This window comes from Cupressus sempervirens, chromosome 4, assembly GCF_028749045.1.
Source record: "Cupressus sempervirens isolate cs-2001-9-10 chromosome 4, ASM2874904v1, whole genome shotgun sequence".
Lineage (NCBI taxonomy): Eukaryota > Viridiplantae > Streptophyta > Pinopsida > Cupressales > Cupressaceae > Cupressus > Cupressus sempervirens.
The window spans coordinates 243,769,392-243,794,010 of record NC_143121.1 but is presented as its reverse complement, the minus strand read 5'-3'; the positions used below and the strand labels follow the sequence as shown (position 1 = coordinate 243,794,010).

Below are 24,619 nucleotides of genomic sequence, written 5' to 3'. Positions count from 1 at the left end.
CTTCGTGTGTTTGGCATGAGTGGTCAATCCACAAAATGTTGGTCGTTAAAGACATCTTAAGACGGGTTTATTTTAATTTCTCCGACCAAGCCCTAACAAGTGGCATCAGCTAATTGAATCCTTTCTTCAGTACTGAACAATCGGCAAGAAGTTAGCGGGTCCATACGACCTGCTGCTTCTTGAATTTCAATAATGGAGGCTTGATTCCAACAATTACTTGTGACAACAGCATTTGAACAAGTCACCAACCCTACCGGTCAATGTTCCTTGTTCAGGACTCTTTCTAGGTTTGCTTGCAATTTATGTTTTTTAACCCTATAAATTTTGTACATTACTCAAAATACCGCTTCATATCAAGACCTGAAACAGGCCTAATCTGCTTTATATAATATATAGTCTGATCTAATCTGGTTTAAGGAAGATGGGTGAATACAAGCCTTCTAAGTTGCTCTTGATCTTTGTTCTTACTGCAGACTTTTTGGCATTTGGATTGGCTGTTGCTGCGGAGCTTCACAAGAGCAGGGTAAGTTTAAGTTAGACACTCATTTCAATATATTAGAAGAAACTATGAACAAAAATTACCCATCTCAACATTTTGGCAGAAGTTATGAACAGAATTACCCATCTCAACAGAAATTATGAATAAAAACATCCCCTTCAGTGCATTAACAGAGAAAATGAAAACAGGATTATCTTCATCAATAGGATTAATGATCATCCAAGGTTGCCTCACAATCCTGTCATCCATTGCAGGCTAAGCTGGTTCCAGATGAGTATGATGAATATGTCTATTGTGTATATGATACAGACATAGCAACTATCTATGGAGTGGGTGCTTTTCTCTTACTTGGTATAAGCCATGGGCTGTTAATGGTTGATACAAAGTTTTTGTTGGGTGGAATCTCTAGTAAGGAGTCAGGAACATCTCATACATGGACAATTTTGTTATTCATAGCCTCCTGGTATGCAACTTCTACTTTTTCATTGGTTTCTGGTACCTAAAGTCTTAAATCAATACAACCAAAGACAGCTACAAGAATCAGAGATCTGGATACCTACAAATAGATTGTCATCCAAACAATTATATATTCTGCATATCAATTTTCTGGAATTTTATTGTGTAAGAATTTTTTTGATGAATAGTTCCTTTTCTATTAATTAAAATCTTAAAGTTTCATATTGACAAACAAAGGGCTGTGGGGTACAAGATCATCTGGCAAGAGTTTACACAGCACCAAGGTTATAAAGCTATAAACCATCTTTGAAAAACAGTAATAAAAGCCCTTGGGCTGCAAGTGCTGTGCCAGCGGAGGGAAGAGGATCATGGGGATCATCAGAAATCAATGTTTTGGATCACACACAGTGATCCATCATCAGGATGAAGCAGATTCCTGAAGATGGATCACTGTGTGTGATCCAAAACGTTGATGTTAAAAATTCTTACATGATCAAATTCTAGAAAACTGACATGCATTTCGAATAGATTGTTTTTCAAACCATCTGAACAATTTGTGACAGTTTTTATGGGTCATTCATATTAATTTAACCTACAGGTCACCTTGAACCTGTTTCAAAATAATGTTTATATGTCCATCATTGGAATACAGCTTGCCTTTATCATGTCTGCTAATATTGTTCTCTTGTTATTGCAATTTGCAGACTTACTTTTTTTATTCTTTATCATGTCTGGTAGAATTAAATATTGTTCTCCTTTTATATCAATGTTTCTGCTACTCTTTTGCATTCTGATGATGGATCACAGACTGTAATCCGAAATGTTGATATAAAAAAATCTTATACAATCGAATCCAGAAACTACACAGCATTCTTATGGATTGTAGAAATCTAATAGTTTTTAGTTTTTATTAATCTCCTCATTGCAACTTGCAGGCTTGCTTTTGGCATATCAGAGATTTGCCTTATTTGGGCATCAGTTAAGAATACTGATCACAGTAATCACAGAGGAATCTATCATGTGACCAATCTAACTTGTGAAGAAGTGCCCAAGGGATTTTTTGCAGCAGGGGCAGGTTTTACATTGCTCACCTTGGTTTTAAGTAAGCTGTACTACATTGCCTTGGCCAGAGGAAAGGAAAATGAGAGCTCCATGTTTATGGTATCCCTAGTGCCAAGTGATGGAGACCATATTATTGGGGTAGATAACAGCCAGAAAAATTGATTGTGGGGATGCCAAATGTTTTTATCCCCTTTCTGGATTATGTCTGAATTGACAGTAACAGTGACTTATTTGTTTAAGATTGTTGAATGGATCTAAAACCAAGTTCAAGCACATCATTGTAGATGAATTGACTTTGTTTTACATCTCTTGCTTTCTTTCATTCTGATAATAGATCACATAGTATGATTTGAAATATTAATAATAAAAATCTTAACAGGATCTAATCCAAAACCAGTCACTATAAAAGATCTCATCCTATGTAGTTGAAGATTGTTGTATAATATCAGGTGCCTAAAGTCAAAAACACATAATTGTGGGATGATTGTTACAGGTTCATGAGAGGAACCCCTCTTTCTGTATTTATACACTTCTGTCTTATAGTAAATTTGATAATTGTCATTGGTTTAATGATGAAATGAAAGTTTGGGCGAAATTTTCCTGAATTCTTCAAAGGATTTTTTTCCCTTCTTACCTGGCTTTCCCATTTAATTTGTCAAATTCCAATATGCAATGCCCTTAAACCCTAAAATGAACTTAAAAAATTCAAGAATATTTCATTCTTTTAGGCAGAAGGTTGCAAAACATTGTGATAAAAGGAGTCAGGGTGCTTTTGCATGGAATCTGCACGTCTTCTTGTTATAGATTTTCTCTACATTGGAACTAACCATCCCATTGCCGGAAAATTAACTTTGTTTTTCCTGAAGCACTAAGATGGTACTGCTTGACATATTTATAAAACCAAGCAAAGACACAAATAAAAGGGTATAAAGAAAAAACCAATCAAGTTACATGCGAGTCAAAAACCAAAAAAAAAACAAAAAAAAAACACAAGAGTACTCAAAAACCTTCTTGTTAAAAAATGGTAATCATAGTCATTGAGGACAATTTCCATGTAGTTCTACAATTTTGAAAATGCGGAGGAGCAAACACAAAGAACATACGAACCTTAATAAAGTCTTCAGAGGTTGGGACAGAGTAATCTTTAGACAAAATGCACTAAAGACAAAACAAAGTCAAACATTTTTTTTTTCCAAATTCACGAAAATGTTGTGATTTTTTTTCCAATTTTTTTGTTGTTTTCAACTACAAACTATGTAGATCATGAAGATCAAATGCTGAAATTATCGGAAGAATCCATGATGTTTTCGATTATTTGAAAATTGGTCAAATGTACAGTTTGTAGGGAGGATAGCCGTGTCCTTAGAGGTTTATCTAAGTTGTCTTGTCAAGGAAAGAAGTTTTCAATCCAAGCCAAACATTAATTTGATGATAGATGACTTGGAAAAGTAAACAAGTTGGACAACACAAAACATGAGGTTTTGATGGGAAAATTGAACATTTTAGACCACAAGAGCATCTAGAAATTTTTCATTTTATGTTGGCATCTTTGAATTTATATAATGAATTACACTAATTTGAATAAGCATACATGTAATTCACAAGTTGTTGTTGGCTATACAATGACTCGTAGGGCAATGCAAACCATTAAATATACACACATCCCAGATTTTGATTTGTAAACTGAGATCATACTATTTTTGGGAATATCTAATCTGTTTGTTTGTTGCCAAGTTTTAGTCTTACCCTTTTAAAGCTTGAGATCATTGGTTAAAGTGAGTGCCTTTCCAAGAGAGAAATGTCTAAGTTTGTTTTAGGTGACTTCTCATCTTTCTTGAAGTACTTCGCTTCCTTTGTTTTTCGGGTCTCCCTTTGCATTACCTTTACCTAATCTTTTAAAGCGGGTTTCTTAGTTTTTCTGGTGCACATGGGGTTTAGGTGATTTAGGTACAATTGGGGTGTGTTTTGGCATCCTCCCGATGAGAAGTATTATGTATTTCATTCTTTGCCATCTTGCTCTAATTTTGCAGATCTCATGGATTTTGAGCTTTCGAGCTGATCTTTCCCCTTGAGTGAACTACATCAAGTGTGAATCATAAGCATAAAGTTGTGATAGTGATTAATAGGTTGTGAATATGATTTTGTAAATGCTCAAAGACTAGTGAAGCTATGGATAAAAGCCAGAGTGAGTCTCATTAAAATTTGGGGAGATGAGATCAAGTACTATGAGGAAATATAGGTATTGGGTATCGCTACTGCATATTCATGAAGATGAAGTTCTTTTGTTTTGTTCTTGAGGCTATGTGAACTTGAGCCAAATCTTGAGCCCAATGATCAGATAGTGCAAGCACAATGTTTAAGAGAAACATTTAAAGGTTCACAACTGATAAGGCATGCTTGAGTTCTAGCATCAGAGCCATTAGATTGACGTAAAAGGTTGAATGTTGTTTGTTGCACCTCAGTCCGAGAAATGTAGTTGAGAAAGGAGTTTTCCACCCCAAGGCAATGAAAAAGGTCACTTCTCTGGATGATTCGAGAAAAGAAAGTCAAACCTTTCTTGAACATGAATATCCCTCGGAAATGCTCATAAGATACATCTAGAGAAGTTAGTGATGGAAAGGTGAACCCGATATAAAGGAAAATAAGTATTAAAAGCCTTAAGCGAAAACTGGAAGAATGGAGAGCGCAAGCTAGCCAAAGGACTACTCCTTGTGTTGTGATTCTGAATAAAAGGAAAATGGGTTTGTAGAAAAGCTAAGTGTCTCTCTCTTTCCCGCATGTGTTAATATTATTAAGTATATCTCCATTCCTGATTTTGAAGTGAGGTAAGGCACTTCTTGTAAAGCTAAAGTATTTGTACTGTTAAGTGATTCTTAGTCATATCACTTTAAGTAAAGTAAGAGTGCTTTTGAGAACTTAGTATTTTATGTGCAAATGAATGAAAAGTTTAAATAGCCATTACACATGGAATTAAATGCAAATCCAACCATTATAGTCATTAGCCAAACTTAATTTTATTCGTGTGGTGCCAACATTCTAATTCATAAAGCTATTTCATTGGAATTGCATGCAATTGGTTTCTTCAAGTATATTTAAATGACTATTTATTGAGAACTACATCCTGTGCAATCATAGTGAATGACAATCAGAGCTACTAGTTATGGTAGATTAACTGGCTTGGAGAGTGAGTTAAAACATTTTACAGATACATCCTTCAAGTTCTATGATTTGGGTGATCTTCATAGGAGGCTTAATTCCCAACCCATTTATCCAATCACTCAGAAACTTAAAGAGAGTGGATTGGTAGAAGCAACCAATTTTCCAATGGAAGTTCATGCAGTTGAGTTAGTGAAGGAGTGCATAGAGAGATACAACCTGGAAACAAAGCATATTGTGTTTCCTGATCAGTCCATTCTCATATCAATTAACAAGATGTTGATATAGTCTGCATTTGGAATCCCTGTAGAGGAGCAATATTGTGATATCGATTTTGGGTCCTTCACATCCATGTTTAATGAGAAGAATACCCTCAAACGAGAGAACATGCAAAGGACTTGGTTCCAGACTACCTGCTCAAAGAAGAGCAAAATGCCAAAGACTTTGTTTGGCACAAATCTTAAACGTGAGATTGTGGATATCCTCGCACTCCTCCTCAAACTGAAAGGAAAAGAGAAGATTTTGGAGGTCATCGAGCACCACTTGTTCCTAGTACAAGAAATTTGTGCTAAGAATATGCAAATTGGTTGGGCACAAATCATCTGTGATGATCTTGTCTTGTGGTTGCAGTTGTAGAAGTTGTGAAAACCAACTTCACAGATTGCCAAGATCACCTGCATGCAAATACCCTGTTGAAGAGAAACTAGAAAACAGAGGAAAAATTGGAGCTTGAAAAAACTGAACAAGATGAGAGAAACAGTATTCCCAAATTGATTGAATGAATTCTTTAAAGAATAATTACAAGAGTTCAACCTTTAAAGGTGAACGAAAGCCCTAAAACCTAAAAAAGCTAGGTTGCACAATATAATTAATATAAAGTATTAATTATATGCACCTAAAAGCAAGCTTAAGAACTAGAGTAATAAATCACTTAATCAACTAAATCAAGATGATCTAATTAATAAGTGAAAATAAATAATTACTCTAACACCCCCCCTTAAGCGAAGCTCGGGAGGAAGCTAACCTAGAAAAGCAATGAAAGCAGGAAAAGTGGGTCCCGACAACAAGGCCTAATCAGGTACCCAATACAAGGAAATCTTTGTAAACCGGAGACAAAGGAGAAAACCCAGTGGGAAAAACCCCTCTCCAAAAAGAGATAGGAAAGAATGTTCCAGAAGATAGGAACAAAGAGAAGATCATGAAGAAAACCACTAAAGCAGAAGAAGCCACAAACTCTGTCAGAAAGAAGCTGCTGATCTAAAGATCCTCCATGGAAAAAGAAGGCACGAACCGAGAGTGTCTATATGGTAGGTGATCCATCTCACCGAAATGCATAGGTAGCTAGCCACTGCAATTTCCTAGTATGTAGGATCAAATACTAAATACATAGCTCACTCCAATGAACCATCAAACCAAGGAAGCATTAGAACCAACAAAATAACCCCCCCTTAATGCAAATGGGGTGAGGTGACATGCAACTGAAAAGATGAGCCAAATTCTTTATAGAAAGAACTAAGAACAACGAGAGAGTGTAAGAGGTACAAACACCTATAAAGGCATGTGTCACAGACACTGCATGGGGCTAATGTCATGGAAAGGACACTCACTTGACAAAGGGAGAATGCCTAAAACAACAAACAACTATCCCCCCCCATGTCACTTTATAAAATAGTGCAAGTACAACTATCTCAAAACAACGTTCATGAACCTAAAAAGCAAGAGTGGCACTTTATCTCAGTGCGTTTGCATAAAGATGCTTACAAATGATATCATCAATGATTAGAAAGAGAAAAAAGCTGATACAAAATATAGTACAACCCAAAAAAAGTGATCCCATGCCAAGAAAATGATCCTCGGACCTGAACACCCAAGATATCCATCATAGAGCAAAAATGCCAAAAACATGATAGAAAGAGCATGGGGCAGCATCTGGAAGAAATTACACCATTTCTGAAAAGTAGATAGAACCAGCTTTCCAAAAATATCACGTTTTCCAAAAACGGAGACGAGACGCACAAGAAATGCTCGCCGGAGTCAAAAAAAGAACTTCAGACTTCAACTGCAAAAATAGAAAGCAAAACTGCATCAAAACAAAAAAATCCTACACCATTGTCTCCATCTCGGAACTAGCTTTCTGGTGCTTCTTTCGGATTAGAAAACGACCTCTGTATGCTCAAGATATGGCCAAAAAATTATGAGTAGGTCAAAAAGGACTTAGAAGGAGAGTGCAAGGAAGTGTGCTAATGCAACGCTAACGTCATGCTGACGTCAACAATTCATTTCAAAAAATTTGACGGCCACGGGCCGTCGAAGCAAAAAAGAAGGCCACGTGGCATGCCGCGTGGTAGTGCCACATGGCAGGGTCCATGTGGCAAAGTGCCAACGTGGCGCTTGTGCCACGTGTCAGCTGCGGACTGGTCAGGATCTTCCACGCTGGCGCTGAGAGGCCATTGGTGGTGGTGGTTGTAGGGGTGGCAGGATCCGGCGGAGCGGTGCCGACAGGAGTTCTCCGCTGGTGGAGGTGTAGGAAGGGTAGCACTCGGGCGGCGGCCAGGCCCCGGCGGCTCTGCGGCGGTGCTGCTAGCAGCAGCGGCTGACGAACTGTGTGCGAGCTACGCTTCGATGGTGCGGCGATGGCCACTGGGCGGCTGTCCCTTAAACTTTTTTTTTTGCAATAAATGCAAAAAGTCATCCGTACGGCCTCCCTGGGGGCAAATTTTTTTTCCCTAACGCTACAGAAGCCAAAAAAGATAAATTTTATATGGATCCTGACTGCAAATGGCCTTTCGGATCCAATGACAGCGTCTGTTTGGGCCCAAAGTGCTCCTAAAAAATGCTCTTCCTCCCGATTGAAGAAAAACCCTAAAAAAAGCTAGGGTTTCTAACTCCAAATCGTGGCTTCAAAAATCCTTCGAACAAGAAGCAGCAGGGCGACTCTGATACCATGTAGAAGTTGTGAAAACCAACTTCACAAATTGCCAAGATCACCTGCATGCAAATACCCTATTGAAGAGAAACCAAAAAACAGAGGAAAAAGCGAAGCTTGGAAAAACTAAACAAGATGAGAGAAACAGTATTCCCAAATTGATTGAATGAATGCTTTAAAGAATAATTACAAGAGTTTAACCTTTAAAGGTGAACGAAAGCCAGGTTGCACAATATAATTAATATAAAGTATTAATTATATGCACCTAAAAGCAAGCTTAAGAACTAGAGTAATAAATCACTTAATCAACTAAATCAAGATGATCTAATTAATAAGTGAAAATAAATAATTACTCTAGCAGCAGTTGGCCAGAGGATTCAAGTAGTTCTACATGTCCTTTTATTTGATCTATGCTTTGGCAAGCCACCACTTGTGGCCTAGACTCCCTAGCATCCCAAATTATGATGAGCGCACCAAAGTCTATGAATTCTACTCGTATATGCAACTGCAAAGGAGCTATGAGGAATACATAGCTATCAATGATGCTTTTAAAATGAGACTATGTCGAGAATTCCAAGGATGCCTGAAAAGGAGATTCTCACTAGAGGCAATTTTGGCCATAAGACAATTCGGATGCTCATTCATTTAGTTTTCGAGTTTCTCCTATTTGTGACTAGGGACTCATGATGGATTCCTTAATAGGTTGCCGAGGTATCTTGAAGACAAGACGGTCCTAGTTGAACTATGTCAACAAATACTTTTAGTGAACACCCTATGTTCCAATTTGAAGAAGATTACTGGGATTCCATTCCCTATAGTGGTAGGCCCATATTCATGTGCCTCCAGATCAGTTGCTTAGAACTTGGTGAAGAGTTTTGAGAGCAAGATTAAGTTGTTAGACTATGAGGTGCTCAAACCCCAATATGATCCAACTAATTTTGTAAAGGATCATTTGAAGTTGGGATATGCCTATAGGCATGTCCAGGATATTGAAGATTTCTTGTCTGGGTGTGTCAACAAGTATGAAACTCATGAGACATTTTGGTCAAGACTCACTATTGGTGAAATAAAATTATATAACAATTTTGTTGATGTTTCTGATTTTGTAGATGATGGAGCCTACATGCACCCCACTTCTTATGAGAAGATCAAGGGCACACCAATTCTGTCTACCCCACCTATGGAGACAGTCATTGACACCATGGAGGTCATCATGCAAGGTATAATGAAAAGAACATACAAATGGGTGGAGTGGACCCGAGCAAGGAAGAAAAGGATCGGAAACACTAGCTCTACAGGTGGAGTATCAGCTAGAGCCACCTAGTCAGCCGCAACTACAACCACTACATCAACATCTGCAAGGCCATTACAATCTATTAGACAAGGTGGAGACTAGCTTCTATAAAAGAATGTACCACTCTTCCCTACCTGCGGAGATGACCCTCTTCCAAACATTGGGAAGACTGGAGAGAGGGAAGATGACAAGAATAAGGGAAGGAACAAGAAAAATCAGTGGCTAAGCCATCTTCCCTTGTTCAACTCATCAATTTGGATGGTGATACTAACCCCATGGATGGCTAGGAACAGGAAGCATCTCAGCAAGGGGATACTCTTGCCCTTTCGATAACCAAGGTGGCTGCCTTCGACGCTATCTCCCAAAGCTAACTCCATTGATCCTGAGGAAGCTATTTGACCCCATAACACTGCAATTTTCTATCAATGTGCTCTCTCCATATTCTTGGCTCGAGGAGACCATTGGTAGGAAGAAGAGGAGATATGAGGACGCAACCCCATCAAAGGACTTGATCACACAAGTCACCTCCTTTCAGCCATCCAAGAATACAAAGAAGCAAAAGACTATTTCTGCATTGGCTACGAATTCAACAACTGGCCACATGCTAGTTAAGATTGTTGAGCCACAAAAGGAGGGTAGATGTCATGAGCTCTCAAAGGATGATTTCAAATCATGACAATTGATCTTGGCATCCCAATTCATGACTTCATGGTAAACATGTGGAAGTCAACTAATGAAAAGATTGGGGATAAGCTAGAAGAGCTTAGAGCGAAGAAGAAGATATTAAAGGTCTCAAACAAAGAGCTATTAGATTACTAAAAGTCTACACTCAGAAGAACTTCTTCAAGTCAATTTGACTCAAATGTAGAGGAGAACAAGAACATTCTCCTAAAGCTACAACAAGAAAGAAAATTCAGGCAAGTAGGCTGAGCATGGGTAGATTAGATGAAGGTTCAAGGTCCCATATAGGTTGAGAATTTGGAAGGCAAAGTGTTGGATGCTCACAAGCTCAGGGAAGCGGCTTCAGATCATCAAAAAACTATACAAAAGGCAGTGGACAAGCTGACAAAGAAATTAACCCTTCTACAAGAAGTGATAGACATGAAGACCAATGTGGCCATTACTCACGGGATTCTGAAGACTGGCAAGAAGTCAGTATTCCACTAGAAGCAATACTTGGAGTTTTTCATAGAAAGCTCCGTGAGATCTACAAATGAACTCAAGGATGTCCACAACATGGTGCAAAAGATCATTGAAAAGTTATTTTAGTATTTGAAGATCTTGCACACAGAGTCCTTCATGTCTATTAATGGCAAGATGGTGGACATCAAAAGAATGTAATCCAAGTTCTTGGCATTTGTTGATGAAGTTGTTGAGCCACTCAACTTCCAAGTGTCCAAAATCTAGGAATTGTCAATGGCGGATGCAATCATAAAGAGGGAAGCAAAGAAATTCTAGTCAAGGGTGGTAAAACTCGATGAACTGACAAAAATGCATGACTACTGAATTTTTCGAGCCAACAATATCCTCATTCCTAGTGTCAAAGAGCTGGATAAAATAACCAAAGCCATGAAATCTTATAGAGCTAAACTAGTTACTTCTAAGAAGGCATAATGTTCTAATGCTTTTCCAGACATATGTCATTCTTCCCCTCCTCTTTCTTTTGTTGCCATTGATGGCATTTTGTCAGTCTCTATAATGGACAATGATTCATGCTTGTCCTATTCTTAGATTATTCCATTCAAAGATGCTTTGCAAAGGCAATCATCCAATGTAAACAACCATTTTGAGAAGGCTTATAAATGTAATCTTTGATGAAGTTAATAAGATCGACACAATTTACTTTAGGAAAACCCCTATAGCCATGACTACTATGTGTGACTCTAAGTTCATTTTAAGTTTTCTGTTCATTTAGTTTATAATGGAGTATATGGAATGAATGTGTTAATGTTGAAAGTTGAATGAACTTGGCTTTATTCCCTTCGTTCAATAGATTGTATATCTTACTCTCTTTAGAATAAGCATGTCTTATGGTCTGTCTGTTGTTTACCATAGTCCGTGCATTTAGTTTAGTTCATTGCATAAGGAAGCTGGAAACTAATGTGTGGAATAGCTAAAGGATAGACAATCCAATTATTTTCAAAGCATTAGCTAATTGTGTAATTCGGGAATTACTTGTTTCACTATCTCTTCCTTCCTTGTTATTGTTATGGTTACTTTTGCATGTTTCCTTTCTTACATTTATGTTGTAATAGATTGTATTTTGTCAGTTAATCCCCCCTTCTTTGCCTAAGTTGTTTAAGGTGTTGAGCAACTTGGTTTTTGCCTCTTCTACTCTCTGGTTAAGAGCATACTCCCAAAACCTAAAAGACAAATTCATTGCATATCTTGCACTCATAAGGGAGTTGTACCTTTCAATTCAGGGGTTTTTGATAGATTACTACTTCGACACACTCTATTGTTAACTTCTTTGTTTTCCATAAGCCATTGAGTAGTCAAAGAGTCAAGGTATAAACCAAAATATCAAGGAAGATAAACTGTTGACCAATATTGTTTGAAGTCATTAGACCTACACCTAATGTGATGATGCAAAATGTAAATAATTTTGTGTTACAACATTTTAAAGGCTTCTCTAAGGGTAATTGCAAGTGATGAGGGCACAAATCAAAAAAAAATGTACACAATAAGAAACAAGAATCTTATTATCAAAAAATGATATGCTATTACATTTATCACAGAGAAAATAGACTTAACTACATGCTCTATCGGCTTAAAATGTTATCAAATTTTGGAGCAAAGACCCTTCTCATAGTACCTTCTCCCAAACTCCACAAAAATTGCCTTTACAATGCAAGAAATGACCTTAAGTAAACTGAATTAGGTTTAGGGTTAGGAATCCATTTTAGAATATGCCATTTGGAATCAACTACCAAAGAAGAAGGTTCTAGAAGACATGCCAGAAGTCGGTGTAAAATTAGAAGAATCCAGAAATGATATTCTAACTTTCGAGAGACATAACTTTTGATCTGGGACTTCGATTGATGAACTGTTTACATTTTTGGCAATCTTTCCAAGCGATTGATAGTCCTGTAGACTAACTATGCTTGTTCCCCATTTTTAAGGCCTATACAAGGTCATTTAGTGCCTCAAATCTAACATTAAAGCTTTCTTAGGGTGTCTCCTAAGAACTTAAAACAATAATAACTTTCAAACCGTAAAGCCTTTTGACCTGATTCTTTTTTCTAGAATGCTTTAAATTAGAAGTACAATCATCCCTCCAACTTACACCCTCTTAGTCATCATAATTATGGATCAATTACAAAATAACCTATTTTGTGCACTAACACATCCTGAGGTGCTAAACAATACTAACCCAAAAAACCAATAGTGTAACTATGAGAGTTGGAATCTTTATTTGACCCAAATGGGTCTCCAAAAATACAAGCACATTAAAGAAAAACTAACACTAAGCATATTTTTGGGTGATACAAAATTGCCCTTACACCACTAGATGCTCCTACATCAAACACCCTAGGTAAATTGAAAAGTGACCTTGTCACTTTATAGCTAGTAGAGGAAAACCCAAATGAGCAACCTCCGTTTTTGATAACTAGGTTGAATCTTCCAATGGTCAACCCTTCCACTTCACTAGGTACTCCTCATACTGCATGTTTTTGATGCTTTGACCTACATGACTATCCAAAATTTCTTCAATCTCCTCCTTCCTAGAAGTAGGTATGAGACATGGCTTCAACATCAACTCCTCCTTTGCACCATCATCATGATATTCTATTAAGTCTACAATATTGAAAACATGGGAAATATGGATCCCATTTGGCAACTCCAATTCATATGCATTTCCTAAATCATGTTTCTTCAAAATCTTGCAAAGACCAATTTTTTTCATCTTTAGCTTGTTGTAGGTGCCCACTGGAAATCGTTCCTTCCTCAAGTACACCATAACTAGATCCCCAACTTGGAACTCCTTATATCTCCTCTTTTGATCCACTCTAGCCTTATACTGCATGTTCATCTTGGTAATATGTGCACGTACCTCCTCATCTAGGTTCTTGAAATGTTCATAAAAGTCTTCTGCCTCAACACTAGTCCTCTCTCCGTGCGCCATCTTCTTTAAATCTAGTGTTGTCCTTGGACTACTCCCATACATAATTTGGAATGGTGATCTACTGATACTCCTATTCAAAGAATTTTTGTAAGAAAATTTTGCTTGTGGTAGAATCAAATCCCATCCCATGGGCTTATCTCATACTAAAGACCTTAGTAAATTGGCTAGACTTCTATTCACCACTTTTGTTTGTCCATTAGTCTGCAGATGATGTGCATAATTTAATTTCAATTCTATTTTCAACTTCTTCCACAAATTCCTCAAGAAATACCCAACAAATTTAATATCTCTATTAGAAACAATGCTATTTGGGAGACCATGTAGCCTCACCACCTCTCTGAAAAAAAAAAATGCAATATGCACTACATCATGAGTCTTGTGGCATGGAATGAAATGCACCATCTTGGAGAACCTATCAACCACCACAAATATTGAGTCATTACCCCTTTGTGTTGTTGGAAACCCAAGAACAAAATCCATACTTATTTCCAGCCAGGGCTTTGATGGAATAGGAAATGAATGATAGAGTTCAGTATTTTGACTAACTCCTTTGGCTGTTTGACATACTCAACAACTCTGCACAAGCTTCTTCAAATCCTGTGACAATTAAGGCCAAAAATAATGTTCACTAACAATGGCAATGATCTTATCTTGACCAAAGTGTCCTGCCATCCCTCCACTATGTTTCTCCTTGATCAAGTTCTCCCTCATGGAACTCCTTGGAATACACAGTTGACTACCTTTGAACAACAAACTATCTTGGATCATGTAATCCAACCACTCAATTTTGTCTAGAGTAACATGTTATTTACAAGCCTTCCAAGCCTCTACAAAGTTAGGATCCTCAGGGTATAGATTCTTGACTTCATCAAACCCAACCACTTCAACTTACATTTCTGTCAGCAACAATTGTCTCCTACTTAGTGTATCTACAACCCTATTAGATCTTCCACTTCTATGTTTCAATACAAATGTATAGCTCTGCAAGAAATCTACCCATTTGAAATATCTCTAATTTAATTTACCTTGGCTATTTAGGTAGTACAATGCCTGATGATCAATATACAAGAAAAATTCTATTGGCAACAAATAATGCCACTATTTCTTTAAGGTGTGAACTATTGCATAGAACTCCTAATCATAAAACACAATACTTCTTCTTTGCATCATTCAAATTTTCACTAAAACAGGAAAAAGGCTTACCTTCTTGGCTCAGCACAACCCCAATAGCACTACCACTAGCATCACAATCCACATGGAACACTTTTTTAAAATTAGGAAGTGCCAACACATGTTTCTCTATCACCTTCTTCTTCAACAACTCAAAACTCCTTGTACCTTATGTTGTCCACTCGAAGACTTTTCTATCCCCTCTCATTGTTTCAGTTAGCCAAACCATGGAACCTTGGAGTAGGCCATTCCAGGTTGACCTTCACCTTCTTTGGGTCCATTTTGACACCTTCAACTGATACAAAAAACCCCAAATAGACTAACTCCTTTTTGACAAAGCTACACTTCTTCAAATTTATCAACAATTTCTCCTCAACCTTTCAAGGACAGTACGAATGTGAAACTAATGTTCATCTAGAGACTTACTGAAAATTAAAATGTCATCCAAATAGACAATAACAAATTTTCCCAAAAAATTCTTTAGTACCTCATTCATAAGTCGCATGAAGGTGCTCGACACATTGGCCAATCTAAAGGGCATGACTAACCACTCATATAGACCATCCTTGGTCTTGAATGTAGTGTTCCACTCATCTCCCTCTCTTATCTATATATGGTCATAACCATTCTTGAGATCTATCTTTGTGAAATACTGAGCTCCACTCAAGTAGTCCATAAGATCATCCATCCTTGGCAAGGGAAATCGATACCAAGAATTTGTACACATCCTCCACTATCCATCCTTCTTTGGTGCCAATACTATAGAAATTGCACATGGACTCAATCTCTCTCAAATCAAACCTTTCTTCAACAACTCCTGAACTTGTTTGTTTAGCTCCTTAGTCTCAATAGGAGTCCTCCTATGAGCAACCTTGTTAGGAAAACTAGCTCCAGGGATTAAATCTATTTGATGACTGATTTTCCTTACTGGAAACAACCTTTTTGGGACATTATTAGATATGATATATCAAAACTCACTTAATGGACCCAAAACTTCAATTGGAACTTCACTACTACCTTCCTTATTCTTTCTAGGAATTAACACATAACACATATGTTGATGTTTCATGCTATCCAAAAGTTTTCTTCCATCAACAAGACATAATCTATGCCTACTGCATACCTTTTCACCCTTCTTTATCAAGGGATTCAAATTGTGATGAGCTCCATCCTTCATCAAAGAATATGTGTTTGCACGACCATCATATATAACATGCCTATCATACTACCACAACCTTCCCAATAACAAATGGCATGCATCCATCAAGATGATGTCATAGAGAACCTTGTCAGGGTAACTCCCAATCTTGAACTTTACCAAACGTTGTTTGCTAACTAGGACCTTATCATCATCTTGCATATGGGGGTGTTTCTCCTTCTTTGACTTTAGCTTTGAGACCATCTCCTTTGACACCAAGTTGCTAGAGTGCTCCCACTATCAATAATCACATCACAACATTTACCTTCACACTTGCACCTGGTACAAAATAGATTCTTCCTTTGTCTAGGTTCATTCTCACTACTTAGCAAGACCCTTTCATTAACCAAAACCTCTCCTCTTTCTGCATCCTCTAAATGCAATGACCTACCATCATCATCCACATGAGCAACCTTTGCTTGACCATCAACTCTCATATCTAACCGTCCTTGGCATTGAGGGCACTCATGGGCGCAATGGCATTCTTCGTTGTAGTGAAAAAATGTACCATATAAGCCTCCTCTCCCCAAACCTTGTGCACGTCCTCTACCTCTTCATCTTTGGTCTCCAAAGTTTTGATCACGGAAGTGGTTGAAACCCTCATTCCTTTGGTTTCGGCTAGTACCCACATCTTCATTTTTCTGCTAGTCCTCATTTCAGCCTCCAAATGACCTACCACTTCCCCTTCCTCCTTGACCATGCCCTCTTTGCCTTTCATCATTTTTTTTATATCTTCTTCTCAACTTGCAAGAAAAATTGGTATGCTTCTTCAAAAAAAAAGCAATATGAATAGAAAGGAAATGGAAACCTCTTCTCAACCCTAAATTCCAAAAGGAATGATCCAAATTGATTAAACACAAGAGAGTGTTCAATGTAGAAATGGATCAAGTAATGAAAAATAGGGAGAAAGGGGGTTATATGATCTTCCTATTATAGGGGAGTATGTGCTTAAATCTTGAAATAGATAAAAGATAGATACTAACCTTGAATCTAGAAAATGTTGTTTTCTGATGTCTGTATGTAGTTTCTTGAAAATCTACAACTCATTCTAGACTGGAAATGCGAGATGGAGAAAACCTAGAAATATTTTGTCTTTTTGAAGGGAGGTCGACCTTGACCCTATTGGCAAGGCACAATCTTACCCCATGACACAATTGTACCCCGAAAAGTCGATCTTGACCCGCACTACTTTGACAAAAAATTTATTCGTGGATCTCACAAATTCAACTAAAAGGGTATTCAAGTATGCTCTCCAATTTGTTGTTCCACACCTGTATCAGCAAAAAAATTGGTTTTGTTGTTTGGATGAGGAGTTTTCCTTAGTCAAACCCTTGTTTAGAATCAACCTTAATAATAGAATTGAAATAGAGAATGCTAGCAAGTAGTAGAAGTAAATCTAACAATAAAGCTATGATACTCAATAGATATGCAATTTTATTCAAAATGTAAACATGTATATTGATATGAAAGCTTGAACATAACATTAAAAAATGTAAATTAAAACCTCCATGATTGTATGTTTAGAATCCACCTTGATAGAAGAATGAATAGATCTTGAAAATGAACAAAGGATCTTGAAGGAAGAACACACCACCATGATGGCTAGATCTAGGGTTTTGAATGATGAATCTTGAATGCTTGAACCAAATCCCTTCAAAGTCTTGACTACTCCAATCCTTGATCTTTAATGGAAAATTTGAATGCTAGAGTGATAGAATGCTTGCTTGATCTTTGAAAAGTAGATAGTTGCTCATAGATAGTGGATGCGCTCATGGAAAACATATGGGTGTCAAAATGAGTGAAGAAGGCTTCCTTATATAAAGATCTAGGGCACTAACTCCTAGAGAAGGTCTACATAGGAGCATTAAATCTCATTTAACCTTAACCCATAGGAATAGACCTAGATTAAATGTAATTTAAGAGTCTACCATTCTGAAACTTGAACAATTGACCTAAAAGTGGCAAAAGAAACTTTTTGAAGCTTGAGATCTTGAAACTCCCAGAAATTGAAAATGGGACCTAGGGTTAGGGTCTAGGTCATCCTTGACCTAGGTTAGGGTTGAGGTCTACCTTGACCCAGAGGCCAAACTCCTCAATTTCACAAAGCAATTTATTAGAAATAGGTTGGAAATAGAGATAGAAAAGTAGAATAGTGGAAAAACAACCAAATCCATGCAAAGACCCATTCAAGGTGCTTGAAATGACCCCATACCACTTACTCAGAGGAATACATTCTCTTAACATGGAAGTGCTTCCATTTTAAGATGATACACTAAGCCCCCACTTTAGCAAGAGTATGGACTCGAAGCAAACTCTTGGTAAAGGAAGAGAAAAAAGAAGAGATCCAAGTGGATTCATAATGAGATAAAAATAACACTTAACTAAGGACATAAGCCCCTAGGCTAAGGATTTTACATACACACATGAGAGTGCAAAAAGAAAACCAAAACAACAACATAAAAAAGGATAGTACATACAAACCCAAATCAACTAGCACAAGAAACCTTGCTAAGAAATATTTCTCACACTAATATCATATTTTGAAAGCTATCATAAAAACATTAGTGATTACATAACAAAGACAAGAGCAACACTATAAATGGCATAGCTTCATGATCTAGTCCTACTAGCATGAAAGGGAAAATTAAAAAAAAGGTTACCACAGCCAGTAAGATGCCCACCTTATCATGAATCACTAAAAGAGAGGGAGAGTCAAACAAGTTGCCAAACCTGATAGTTCACCCAAAAAAATTTCTTGCAATTGTAAATGCATCTTCTGATGGCTTTTGGAATATTTATAGATCTACCTTCTTGTATCACTATGAATATGAAATGTGTGTCTTCTTAGGATTTAGAAACTTATGTGGGTTACCTTCGAAAGATTTAGCAAATTGAAAATTTAACAAATTACATGTGTTACCTTCAGAGGATTTAGCAATGCATGTCCCTTCAGGATTTAGCAACTTATGTGCATTACCTTCAAAGGATTTAGCATATATATAAAAATAGAAAATGCATGTCTATTTAGGATTTAGCAACTTATGTGCATTACCTTCCAAGATTTAACATATAAAATAAAAACTATAGTACAAAGGAGACCCTATATATGCCCCCCTCCTTATCATGGTTGTCTACTAGACATGATAAGGAAGAAGAAGAGGATACCTCCTTCACAAGGAAAGGAGATATCATGTTTAACAACTATGTATACCATATTCTTAATGAGGGATATTGACCCCTACATCCAAGAGTATAGATATCATGAAAAGGATATGTCACTTATGGAAAAAGGATCCTCAAAGAAAGAGATCTTATCAACAAGAACTCCACCATAGAGGAGTGCTTTTAGATAAAATATCATTTTTCAATGATAAACCAAGTGGGAACAAAGATTAAATCATCAAGCCCCCTCCAAGGAAGAGGGAAAGGAGTCTTTGGAATGAGGAAAAAAAATCTAACACCAAAGCAAGGGTAAGAGTTTACAAAGAATCATAATTTGCAACATAAAGAAGAAGTGATGACCTAGGAAAATAACCTCATATAAAAAGATTATCCAGAGTCAGAACATCAGTCTGTATGAAGAAATAATATTATGATATAAATAAGTGTCACTAAGAAAAGAAAAGTAGTTCACTAGAAAAAGAGAAAGAAGGAAGAACCTTGCCCCCCAGGGAGGAAGACAAGGGATACCTGTGCAAAGAAAATATCATAGAAAAGATATCTTGAATAGAGCATAATAGAAAATGGGAAGAGAGAATACTAATTAAGCCAAATAAAAGGCCTAATGGATCCTAGGAGACTGGATTAAAATACATCTCTTGCTCCCCAGTCCAAAGACAAGAGGAGAAGATATCTATATTATATCAGTAGGATGAGAATCCCCTATATCAAAATTATGAAGGAATTGTAAAACTGCATGAGAGTGAGATATAATTCCTAAAGCAACTCATTCACAAACATATAATTTAAAATGTCTACAATCAACAAGTGCATATTATCATAATGAAAAGGACATTTTTATTATCATAATGACAAGGACATTTGTACTTGGATAAAGCATCTTTTAGTATAGGTTTAAAAATTTCTTTTTTTGGAATTCATTAATTCAACATATACCTGTTTAACCACCTCTTGATGAATATCATAGTTATCCAAGGCAAGTGTAGGGAGAAGTTTATGAAGAGGAGGATGATGATTAACATCACCTTCCTTAACTTGAGATTTAGAACAAAAAACATCATGCAAATCTAGTTTAGAAGGTATATGAACATGATGCTTAATACCATGCTCATTAATGCCAAGACCTAAACCTTTATAACTTTGTTTAGTGATCATCATATATCTCATAGTGTACTATCATGCAAATCTTCTATAGGAGATGATTTTTTATCATGCTCATGAGTAAAGGTTGTGTAAGAAAGAATAATAGGTTTAGAAGAAGTGTCTTTACCCTTTCCCTTAATATCATCATGAATCAAAGGAGAAGGTAAATCAAATAAGTCTTGCACATCTATATCTTGAACTATAGCTTGAATACCATCAAAAGAAGAATGAGGATTAATGGATAGAGAAATAAATATTGGATTAGAAATAATAGGATTTAGATTAGGAAGATTAGGTGATGGTGTATCATCTACCAAATCCTTCACATAATCCAAAAGAATAATAAGTCTACCACAAAAATCTTAAAGAAAAGTTTTGAATGTTGAAAGACCAATATTAGTTAAATTCACAAAAGCACAAGCAATAATATAATGAAAGATCATGGACACAATAAAATGAATGATACTCTCATAAACATCATAATTATTGTAAAGAGATGCTAATAAAAGGGTAATAAGAAACATAACCACACACCAAAGAATCTTCATCATCTTCATAGTAAATGAAATGCAAGGAATATTTTTGCATTTTATGGAATATAAAGAAATCTAATTAACAAGAAAGATCTAACACAAGATGCTAATCTAACACCAAAAAGAAAGAGTTGTCTATCACGGGTTCACCAAAATGAATAGAAAGGTGAACAGACAAGATAATATAAAGGGAAATTGAAAAAACAATCTAATTCCACAAAAGAGAGGAGGTGAGTGTGTCAAGTTCACCAAAATGGATAGAAAGGAAATGGAAACCTCTTCTCAACCCTAACTTCCAAAAGGAATGATCCAAAATGATTAAACACAAGAGAGCATTCAATGAAGAAATGGATCAAGAGATGGAAAATAGGGAGAAAGGGGGTTATATGATCTTCCTATTGTGGGGAAGTATGTGCTTAAATACTAAAATAGTTAAAAGACAAATACTAACCTTGAATATGGAAAATGTTATTTACTAATGTTTGTATGCAATTTATGGAAAATCGACAATCTGTCTCAGACTAGAAATGTCAGGACAGAGAAAATTGAGAAATATTTTGTCTTTTTGAAGGGAGGTCAACCTTGACCTTTTTGGTGGGGCACAATCTTACCCTGGGGAACAATTGTACTCCAAAAAGTCAACCTTGACCTGCACTTTTTTGATGAAGTTTCTGTTCATGGATCTAACAAATTTGATGAAAAGGGTATCCGAATTTGCTCCCCAATTTGTTGTTCCACACCTGTATCTGAAAGAAAAATGGTTTTGTTGTTTGGATGAGTGGTTTTCCTTAGCCAAACCCTGGTTTGGAATCAACCTTAATAATAAAATTGAAATAGAGAATGTTGGCAAGTAGTAGAAGTATATCTAACAATGAAGCTATGATACTCAATAGATATGCAATTGTATTCAAAATGTAAACAAGTATATTGATATGAAAGGTTGAACATAACATTAACAAATGTAAATCAAAACCTCCATTATTGTATGCTTAGGATCCACCTTGATAGAAGAATGAATATATATTGAAGATGAACAAAGGATCTTGAAGGAAGATCACATCACCATGGTGGCTAGATCTAGGGTTTTGAATGATGAATCTTGAATGCTTGAACCAAATCCATTAAAAGGCTTGAATATTCCAATCCTTGATCTTCAATGGAAAACTTGAATGCTAGAGTGATAGAATTCTTTCTTGATCTTGAAAAGTAGGTAGTTTCTCATAGATAGTGGATGCACTCATGAAAAAATATATGAATGGCAAAATGAGCAAAGAAGATTTATATAAAGATCTAGGGCACTAACTCCTAGAGAAGGCCGACATAGGAGCAGTAAATCCAATTTAACCTTAGCCCCTAGAAATATACCTATATTAAATGTAATCTAAGATTTTACCATTTTGAAAGCCAAAATAGCCAACCTAGAAGCAGGAAAAAAAACTTTCTAAAGCTCAAGATCCTAAAACTCCCGAAATTGAAAATGGGACCTTGGGTTAGGGACAAGTTCGACCCTACCCAAGGTCAGGGTCAAGGTCATCCTTGACCTAGGTTAGGTTCATGGTCAACCTTGACCTAGAGGCCAAAGTTAGTTTCACAAAGAAATTTATTAGAAATAGGGTAGAAATAGAGAGAAAAGTAGAACAGGGGAAAAATAGTCAGATCCATGCAAAGACCCATTCAAGGTGCTTGAAATGACCTCGAACCACTTACTCAGAGGGATAAACACTCTTAACATGGAAGTTCTTCCATTTTAAGACAATACACAATATAATAGTAATAATGATTATGGCTCTCAAATAAACCTCAATAGGAAACCCTTGAAAGGTGCACCATATAATGGATGATTCAAAGATAAGAGAAATAATGCTAGTATCAAAAAATCCAATTAGTATGCAAATGAAAAGTAAACTATATGAGAGTGCAAGCTAATCTAAGGTGTAAGATAGTGAAACTAATCTAACAAAAGAAAGATTACAATGCCTCCTAATTAAACTAGAGTTGCTAAGATAAGTCCAATAAGGAAACTAAGTCAGTATGCAAATGGACTAGAGTGAAAGAATGTTCTCAAGTGCTCAAGGATTCAAGTAGAAAAAATGATGGCATAACATTAGTATGAACATATGATTAATGAGAGAGTGAGGATATAGCCTCCTTTTAAAGAGAAAATGATGGTAGAGATTAAGAGGCAAAATCTACAGTGGAAAACAATCCTCAAGTTGACTTTTGTAGAATAATCTCAAGAAGAAAAATCAATGAATGCGTTTAAGAGGAAAAATATGTGTGGAGGAGTACTATTGATCTCATAAAATTTTGTGTTGCCAATTAGTGTAAAAAACATAGTGAAGGAGAAGAGAATGAGTTAGTTTGTGAAAACTATCATCAAGTCACTGTATTGCCTGAGTAATGAAGGAGGAGATGTATGAGTTTATAGTTATACCCTATCTTAGTACTTATCGATTAATTATATATTCATTAAGTAGAGACCTCATTGAGAAGGTCAAATATAACCAAGAAGAGACATCACCAAGAGACAACATTTCTACCAAGCAAGAGTAGTATATTTACCAAATGGAATAGAGGTTACTTAAAAGTTTTAATTTACACAATATACTATGTGTAATGATTATATTGAGTGAGTAACAAGATTTGCACAGATTAAGGAAAAGATTTGCAAATATTTATTGGTAAGAGTGCATTAATTGTTGTATGATTTTAAGGCAGAGAAAGACCAATGAAAATATAGAGAAGCATGGAATGAGGACTATTCTAGATCATTTATTTCTATTAGTGATACATTCTAGAGAGTTTCTAAAACCTAATTAGGTCAAATATCAATAAGGGAAAAGAAAACTATAAAAGGACCTATAAGGAAACATTTGAAGTTGTTGATGAAGAGAGTAAGAGGGCTGTTGTTGCTACTATTGAGAAGTGTTTATGGAAAAAGAGTAGAGTGTTGAATATATTAGAGATCATAGATTCAAGTTGTGTTGAGAGGAATTGAAGATCAGTCACAAAAGGTGATAAATAGTTGCGCTGAAGAGATATATGATTGGTAAAGTAAGTTTCATTATAAAAACCAATTTATTGCTATTTTATAATAATTGTAGTAGACTAAATCATTTCATAAGGTAGACCTAATAGTATTTGGCAAAATCTCTTAACTGACTACATAGTTAGCATAGTGTTGTAAATTACTTGAAGAAGGTAGATCATAACAAATCTAATTATAAACTCTTAATAGAGTAAATTTCCAGAATTGTCAAAAACATTGTAGCCCTAACAAGGCACACTCTTACTATAGAAGTGATGGATTTGTGTGTACCCTCCCCATTGTAGCTTTCCCTCTTACCAAGGGTTTCAATATGATTGAATACTTGTGTTATGTATTATGAGTTTATGTTTATGGTTTAATATTTGATACAAGTTAGATTAGACAAAGTTATTTTAATGTAAAAATATTGTGGTTAGTGTTATATAAGTACCGAGATGTGGAAAGGATAAGGGCATCACTAAATTTGTTTAAGGTCAAAGTTTTAGAGGATACTAATAGTTCCCCCCTTTCAACATCCTACCTTTCCTATTATTCCAACAATTGGTATTAGAGAATAGTTCCCTTGTTGAGGGTTTTACCACCTATGAGAAAATATTTGAGATATGAAGAGGTATAGGATTGACAAGACTATTTAGAATCTACCAAGAGAGAGGGTCCCCATGCCATCCATCAATGGCATCCTAAAATATCTATCCCAAGACAACCCCATCTGCATTGGAAGCCCTTTTGGCTCATATGTATACCAAGTAAATGGACAACCAACAAAAAAAGGATGCAGAAAACTAGATAGTCATCAACATAATCTTCCATCAAGTGCTCCCACACAA

At 36.2% G+C, this 24,619-nt stretch overlaps 1 protein-coding gene across 1 annotated transcript; it reads left to right on the top strand.

Annotated features, from left to right (window-relative positions):
- Positions 1-335: 335 nt before the first annotated feature.
- Positions 336-2,290, top strand: LOC149560917 (uncharacterized). Its single transcript, XM_089824883.1, has 3 exons — positions 336-523; positions 754-962; positions 1,891-2,290. The coding sequence occupies exons 1-3, from the start codon at positions 422-424 to the stop codon at positions 2,177-2,179; spliced, it is 600 nt and encodes a 199-aa protein (XP_089681009.1). The 5' UTR covers positions 336-421; the 3' UTR covers positions 2,180-2,290.
- The last annotated feature ends 22,329 nt before the right edge of the window (positions 2,291-24,619 follow it).

What these genes read in the sequence shown, in the direction of transcription:
- LOC149560917 (XM_089824883.1), top strand. Translation starts at nt 422, where the DNA reads ATGGGTGAATACAAGCCTTCTAAGTTGCTCTTGATCTTTGTTCTTACT. An exon ending in CGGAGCTTCACAAGAGCAGG is followed by an intron (nt 524 to 753) that starts GTAAGTTTAAGT and finishes CATCCATTGCAG; the next exon opens with GCTAAGCTGGTTCCAGATGA. An exon ending in TTGTTATTCATAGCCTCCTG is followed by an intron (nt 963 to 1,890) that starts GTATGCAACTTC and finishes TGCAACTTGCAG; the next exon opens with GCTTGCTTTTGGCATATCAG.